This window comes from Coregonus lavaretus, assembly GCF_964263955.1.
Source record: "Coregonus lavaretus genome assembly, chromosome: 28".
In the NCBI taxonomy this organism is placed as follows: Eukaryota; Metazoa; Chordata; class Actinopteri; order Salmoniformes; family Salmonidae; genus Coregonus; species Coregonus lavaretus.
The window spans coordinates 6,067,010-6,075,484 of NC_140015.1; the positions used below are offsets into that span (position 1 = coordinate 6,067,010).

Genomic DNA, 8,475 nt, shown 5'->3' on the forward strand with positions numbered 1-8,475 from the left:
AACTTAAAACTTTCTACCTTCTCCACTGCTGTCCCGTCGATGTGGCTAGGGGGGTACTCCATTTGCTGTTTCCTGAAGTCCACGATCATCTCCTTTGTTTTTTTTTACGTTGAGTGAGAGGTTATTTTCCTGACACAACACTCCGAGAGCCCTCGTTGTTGGTAATCAAGCCTACTACTGTTGTGTCATCTGCAAACTTGATGATTGAGTTGGAGGCATGCATGGCTACGCAGTCATGGGTGAATAGGGAGTACAGGAGGGGGCTGAGCACACACTCTTGTGGGGCCCCAGTGTTGAGGATCAGCGAAGTGGAGATGTTGTTTCCTACCTTCACCACCTGGGGGCGGCCCATCAGGAAGACCAGGACCCAATTGCACAGGGCGGGGTTGAGACCCAGGGCCTCAAGCTTGATGATGAGCTTGGAGGGTACTATGGTGTTGAATGCTGAGCTATAGTCAATGAACAGCATTCTTACATAGGTATTCCTCTTGTCCAGATGGTATAGTGCAGTGTGCAGTGGGATGGCGATTGCATAGTCTGTGGACCTATTGGGGTGGTAAGCAAATTGAAGTGGGTCTAGGGTGACAGGTAAGGTCACCCTAGAAAAACTGGACACATGAATGTTCTTGCAACATCCCATAGAAAACATCTAGAACATTAATGTAGCATATTCTGTAACCACGTTTTAGATAAGTTCTGTTTGACATTAAGGGAATGTTCTCCTAACTTTACCACCAAAATATGCTAAAAAGGTTCTCAGAAGGTTTTTGCTAACATAAATTGAATGTTACCCTAACTAACGGAAAACTGGACACTCAAACATTAGGGGAACATTACGGGTAACATTACAAAAATGTTACGGCCAATCAGATCACATCTCTCTGTTCCTACTCCCTGATCTACAAGCAACATTTCAAGCGGGAGACATCAACACAGAGAATAGTGAGGCGCTGGACAGAGGAGGCAGACTCAATGCTGCAGGACTGTTTTGAGAATACTGATTGGAATATGTTCAAAGATTCATCCACTCAGGACTCATCCATTGACATTGAGGAATATACATAATCAGTCACAGTCTTCATTAGGAAATGTGTTGATGATGTTGTACCCACAACAACAATCCGGACATACCCCAACCAAAAACCCTGAATGAACTGAGATATCTGTACCATGCTGAGAGCCCGTACTGCAGCATTCAATGTCAGCAGAACAAACCCAGATGACTCTGTGGCTTACGACATGTACAAGGTAAACAGGTACGAGCTCCGCAAATCCATTAGGGAAGCAAAAAGACAATACAGACTCAAACTTTAATTGATGTTGGACAACTCAGGCTCGCGATACATGTGGCAAGGACTAGACTATCACGGACTAGCTGTGTGGTTCCCCAACGAAGCCTCCCTCCCAGACGAGCTTAACACATTCTATGCTCGCTTCGAGGCAGACAATACCGAGCCATCCAGGAAGAATCTAGCTGCTTCGGACGACCAGGTGCTTTAGCTCTCCGAGGCTGACGTGAGGAAAACTCTCAAAAGAATGAATACTCACAAAGCTGCCGGCCCAGATGGCATCCCTGGCAGCATCCTCAGAGTGTGTGCTGACCAGCTGGCGGGGGTCTTCTCTGACATCTTCAACCTGTCCCTGTCCCAGGCTGTAGTCCCCACCTGCTTCAAGGAGACCACCATCGTCCCAGTGCCCAAGAAAAACAAGGTGACATGCCCAAATGACTATCGCCCCATCGCACTCACCCCGGTTGTCATGAAGTGCTTCGAGAGGCTGGTCATGGCCTACATCAAGGCCAGCATGCCAGGCACACTGGACCCACTTCAATTTGCCTATCGCTCCAAAAGATCCACAGAAGATGCCATTTCCATCACTATTCACAAGTCCGTAACACATCTGAACAAAAGGAACACCTATGTGAGGATGCTGTTCATTGACTGCAGTTCAGCATTCAACACTATTGTTCCCTCCAAGCTCGACACCAAGCTCAGAGCCCTGGGTCTGGACACCACCTTCTGCAACTGGATGCTGGACTTCCTGACGGGCAGACCACAGGCTGTGAGGGTTGGCAACAATACCTCATCCACAATGACTCTTAACACAGGGATTCCCCAGGGGTGTGTCCTCAGCCCTCTGCTGTACACCCTGTTCACCCACGACTACGTGGCTTTGCTCGACACCAACTCCATCATCAAGGCCTGATAACCAACAACGACGATTCAGCCTATAGGGAGGAGGTAAGTGAACTGGCATTGTTGACTTCAGGAAGCAGAGGAGGGAACATGCCCGATCCACATCAACAGGACTGCAGTAGAGAGACTCAGCAGTTTTAAGTTCCTCAGCGTCCACATCACCAAAGACATGACATGGACCAACAACACCACCACTCTTGTCAAGAGGGCGCAACAGTGTCTCTACTTCCTAAGGTGGCTGAAGAAATTCGCAATGCCACCACGGGTCCTCTTCAAATACTACTGATGCACCATCGAGAGCATCCTGACCGGTTGCATCACGGCCTGGTATGGGTATTGCTCCATCCATGGCTGCAAGGCCCTCCAGCAGGTAGTGAAGATGGCCCAGTACTGAGACCGTGCTCCCACCCATCCAGCACATCTACTCAAAACGGTGATGAGGAAGGCCAAAAACATCATCAAGGACCCCACACACCCCAGCCATGAGCTGTTCACTCCCTTACTGTTGGGTACATGGTATCGGAGCATGAGGTCTGATACCAACAGGCTCAGAGACAGTTTCTATCTACAAGCCATCAGACTGTATTGGAGCATGAGGTCTGATACCAACAGGCTCAGAGACAGTTTCTATCTACAAGCCATCAGACTGCTGAACACTTGAACTGGACTGACCACCTGCTCTGATTCTCCACACCTTAGTACACATGCAATCACTCGCGCACACGCGCACACACACACTATACTAGCACACTTCTTGGACTCTGAACATGCAGCAGGATCCTCTTCAACCACAGGGCTCTCCAGAGGGTGGTGCGGTCTGGCCAACGCACCACCAGGGGCAAACTACCAGCCCTCCAGGACACCTACAGCACCCAATGTCACAGGAAGGCCAAAGAGATCATCAAGGTAACAACCACCCGAGCCACTGCCTGTTCACCCCGTTATCATCCAGAAGGCGAGGTCAGTACAGGTGCATCAAAGCTGGGACCGAGAGACTGAAAAACAGCTTCTATCTCAAGGCCATCAGACTGTTAAATCGCCTTCATTAGCACAATAGAGGCTGCTGCCTATATAGATAGATTTGAAATCACTGGCCACTTTAATTATATAATAATAATATGCCATTTAGCAGACGCTTTTATCCAAAGCGACTTAAAGTCATGTGCGCATACATTTTTACGTATGGGTGGTCCCGGGGATCGAACCCGTAAATGGAACACTCGTCACTTTAATAATGTTTACATATCTTGTATTACTCATCTCATATGTATATAGTATTCTAGTCTATGCCACTCTGACATTACTCGTCCATATATTTATTTATATATTCTTAACTCCATTGCTTTACTTAGATTTGAGTGTGTTGGGTATATGTTGTGAAACTGTTAGATATTACTTGTTAGATATTACTGCATTGTCAGAGCTAGAAACACAAGCATTTTGCTACACCCGCAATAACATCTGCTAAACACGTATATGTGACCAATAACATTTGATTTGATTCAAGTTGTATTTATTTATCATGTAGGTCAGTGTGATACTTGTAATGAAAGGATATGAATGTATGAGAATTTTGATGGATCCTCTCCTGAGAATACTGAAGGGTGTCAGAATGTAGCAGGCAGGCTCAGCATTGAACCTGAAGATTGTCTTCCCTTTGGTGATGACAATAAAGGTCTGAAAAACAAGAAGTAAAGATTAGTAAAGAAATATGATCTTTACTTTAACTGAACGTATTCATGTTTGTCTCAAGGATATTAGCAAAATAGAGTTTGCATGAATCATCATGATACATCAGTTATTGTTGTAATCAGAGGGCATTTACCCTCTGAATAATAACGTAAGATATATAATAATATTATTTGGAATGTGTAAGTCTGTCAAAATACACATCTGATTTGATCTTATTGTAAAGGAAATGACTTTGTGACAATGTCTGGTTATGTGGACACTCAGTCTTCAGGCTACTAAGGGACGGGGGCTGCAGTGCTCACTTTGTGTGATTTGTAGAAAGGATCCAGTTCCTCCAGGGGCGTGTTGAACAGCTCAGGTGGCGGGTCTCCGTAGATGAACGGCAGGGCCTTGCCGGCCTCCAGGTCGACAGCAGGCTTTGGCAGGTCCTCCTCTGCCACCTCCGAAAAGGTAACAAAAAAAACATGATTACTAACACTTTACCATTTCTTACTAGCACTGATTTTGCGGATAGCAGCTATTTTTAAAGAAAGTTTTACTTGCAATGGCTTGACTGTGATATGTGGTCGTTTTAACTACCTTATCTGAATCCACTGATTGTAAAGTCACTCTGGAATCTGGATAAGTGTCTGCTAAATGACTAAAGTGTTAAATGTACCTCAATGTTCAGGGCCTTTTTTCTCTCCTGCTCCTCTGCTTCCTCTGCCATCCGCCTCTCGATCTCCGCCAGCGACTCAAGGGTGAAGCGGCGGAACACTTCGGTGCCTGTGGGAGGGAGCAGGGCGACCATCTTGGCATTCTGCTGGGCGAGAGATGCAACCACACCGGGGTCTCTCAGCAGTGGGCTGTGAGTTGGAGGGATGGATCAGCAAGATGAAAAGATATTAGGTACGAAAATGGAAGTTGAAAAAATACATATTTAAAACGCATTATTTAAAACAATGTGTTTTAGCATATTGTTTCATAAGGGTATTTCATGGAGAGGGGCAGGGACACAGAGAAAAGACTAGGTGAGGAGCTTCAGCTGAAATGTGGGTCCTTTTCTGTGTTTTGAGCAGTCATGCCTTCATCTGTACTTTGCACAAGAATCCGTAGCCTTGAATGTTACAGGATGGGGTCGCAGTTCCGTAGCGACCCACTAGGTGTCATCCTCCGACAACCTTATGCACCTCCTCACTCACAGTCTGGACAAATCATTATCCTATTGGTGTCACCTGTGTCTACCTGTTCACCTGTGTATTTATGCCCTCACTTCCCTGTGTTCCCTTGCTCTGTTTTCTCTGCTTGTTTCTCTATGCTCAGCAGTACTAATCAGTGTCTGATCGGAGAAGTATGTACAGGTACTCGAGAAGTGTTCTCCCTGTTTCTTTATTATTTCAGTCGTAGTTACTATTTCGTATTTTGGCTGTCAGCCTGTTTTTGGAGACTTATTTGCTCCACCTTTCTTTTATGGTGTTAAGTCCGTTGTTTTGTATCCTGGCTTCGGGACCACCAGTAAAGATCCTTGTTTTCACCATCTCTGCCTACTGCCTACTGTATATCCTGCACCTCACCTGGGTCACACCTCACGCCAACCCTTACACTTGAAACCACTTTACAGAATCCCCTTCCTCTTTTGTCAATGGAAACTCCTTTCCAATGACAAGAGGACTTATAAATAATACTATTTTGACCATACCAAGGAAGTGTGGCTGGTTGCTCCACAGGCGTGCATGCACGCACAAACACAGACGTGCACACACACACACACACACACACACTAACCAGCTGTCTCACGCTGGGTTACTGAACAACACATTTAAAAAAATTAAAAACTGTGTTCCAGTTGATAATACAAGGAAATACACATTTGTATCATATAATTTCTCAAAACTTCCAGTTGCAATAAGACTCTAAAATAATGTGTTAAAGGTTGTAAAATAATGCGTTGAAGATCTGCTTTGCTGTACTCATCACAAAATATTGACAAAATCCAGGATAAAATCATCACAATAGTATGTATGTAGATAAAATGTTACTTAGCACAACAAAACCTGTCGACTCTGGCTGAAACAATCAAACCAATTCCCTCTTGCATACAACCACCAATGTGGTCCATTCAATTTAGGATATTATTAACAATTGAATTATATTTTATTTTATTAAAGTTATTTTCTGAGTGTACCAACCATGTTGATAATTGAGCACTGACTACCATCACATCTTTAAGGACAAACAGAGAACTTCTACCTCACAACTAGATACCTAACATTGAGACTGTGAACCCCAATCGCCACCCTCCTTAAAGGTGTATATCCACTTACAGTAGACGAGGACATATTTTCAGGTCTTTAGCTTTCTTCCTCCGAAAGGTCCTGTGCCTCTCCCAGGCTTCCAGTAGTGTTATCTTTCGGGTCGGCATGATTGCAGAGCCCTCCGCTATCCTTCCACACTATGGCCGTGCCTTTCTGTACACATAGACCAGTTCTGAACGAACCCCTTTGCTGGCAGTCCCTTTTAGACTGCTGGACATTTTGCTGGATTAAGATGAAAGTTCTCCAGCCTCATGCGGGTCGAACAAAGTTCCCATTATTCTTGTTGCACGCCCGCCCCCATAGTCCAAGTCCTCTACCCATTTTACCCATGGATGTGTCGTAGCAGGGGCACAAGGACATTGTTCTACTGAAGGGAGCCACTTCATGATGGATAGTTCTTAGAGAAATTAAGGCCAGTGGATCACTGGGTTACATTCAAGTCACTGAACAGACACAGTCTAGAATGTAAATAGTGAATTGTTGCAGAAAGCTTCCTATATTATGGCTAGTTAAGTTGTCTTTAATGTGTATTACTACAAGTACTATTTCTGTTAATTGCAGCTGCAATACTTATTGGACATGGCAACAAAATGTGTATGAAATGTCAATATTTTCTAGTTCAAGGAAACTACATGTTCACGACCGCAGCACTTCGAGGTGACTGTATGAGACCTAATTGCAGTGCTGTCAGACTGTCCCATATTGTCCACGACTCGAGGACAGTGATTTTGTCCTTACATGGACCGTCCCAATACTCCCTATCGGCTTCACAAGGACGTGACTCTATCCACACAAGGGCTGTGCTCTGTGTAAAAGCCTGCCCTGCGCCAAACTCAGCTTTGGATTACAGGAGGATCGGAGATCGGAATTGCAACACTATTGGACCTGAAGAATTGCCTCGATGAGTTAAATCAGTCAGCTAATTATTTGATGCAGTTTGCATAGCTATAATGGCTGATGATGTGCTTGTTCTACATCATTATTCGAATATTTCTTTTATGTATAATCTTTAGACTACAGACTGATCATTTGATTATCTGCCCCAATCTATTTACCAGCAAGCATGTTACGATGATAACAATTGTGTGAGGTTAAAAGCTCCAAGTCTTTGCAGAAAACCTTAATAATAAGATTGTGTCCCTCTGCAACAGAACATGTCAAGAGTGCCCTTTCTTTAGCGGCCTCTTTGTTGTGGCTTTCTGGGATATCCAGGCATTCCTTAATCCCCCAATGCCACTGGTCAAGGTCCTGACTCATTATGGATGCAAGGACAGAGGAAAACAAATCCAGAAATATTGATGGGCCTGAGACTTCCCAGAAGTTACTGGACATTGCCTAATCAGGAAAACATACAGAACATTCCTTATTCTCCTCAGCATGCTACTGGAAAGGGGAAGACTTGTTATCTAACATATTGTTATTGTTAGTTAAGAAGTTAAGAATTAAAATGGGCTTCCTTTATAGGAATAGGGCATGCCTTTAAATAGCAGGAAACAAATCATTCAGTCAACATTCATTCCGGCTTCAGACTGTAGTGATATCATTTATTTGAAACCATTGGACGTAGTTTATCATACAGTGAGGGAAAAAAGTATTTGATCCCCTGTTGATTTTGTACGTTTGCCCACTGACGAAGAAATGATCAGTCTATAATTTTAATGGTAGGTTTATTTGAACAGTGAGAGACAGAATAACAACAACAAAATCCAGAAAATCGCATGTAAAAAATGTTATAAATTGATTTGCATTTTAATGAGGGAAATAAGTACTTTTGACCCCCTCTCAATCAGAAAGATTTCTGGCTCCCAGGTGTCTTTTATACAGGTAATGAGCTGAGATTAGGAGCACACTCTTAAAGGGAGTGCTCCTAATCTCAGTTTGTTACCTGTATAAAAGACACCTGTCCACAGAAGCAATCAATCAATCAGATTCCAAACTCTCCACCATGGCCAAGACCAAAGAGCTCTCCAAGGATGTCAGGGACAAGATTGTAGACCTACACAAGGCTGGAATGGGCTACAAGACCATCGCCAAGCAGCTTGGTGAGAAGATGACAACAGTTGGTGCGATTATTCGCAAATGGAAGAAACACAAAAGACTGTCAATCTCCCTCGGCCTGGGGCTCCATGCAAGATCTCACCTCGTGGAGTTGCAATGATCATGAGAACGGTGAGGAATCAGCCCAGAACTACACGGGAGGATCTTGTCAATGATCTCAAGGCAGCTGGGACCATAGTCACCAAGAAAACAATTGGTAACACACTACGCCGTGAAGGACGGATATCCTGCAGCGC

The 8,475-nt window shown here is 44.3% G+C and overlaps 1 protein-coding gene across 1 annotated transcript in view; it reads right to left on the minus strand.

Moving 5' to 3' along the window:
* The window catches only part of LOC311103340 (sodium channel protein type 4 subunit alpha B-like), a gene marked incomplete at both ends in the record, with an annotated part of 29,866 nt that extends 25,189 nt beyond the window's left edge, over positions 1 to 4,677 (minus strand). Inside the window, 4 exon segments of the mRNA XM_084144898.1 lie at positions 3,737 to 3,747; positions 3,750 to 3,872; positions 4,190 to 4,327; positions 4,546 to 4,677. Coding sequence (XP_084001024.1) covers positions 3,737 to 3,747; positions 3,750 to 3,872; positions 4,190 to 4,327; positions 4,546 to 4,677 — 404 coding nt within the window.
* Positions 4,678 to 8,475: the final 3,798 nt, after the last annotated feature.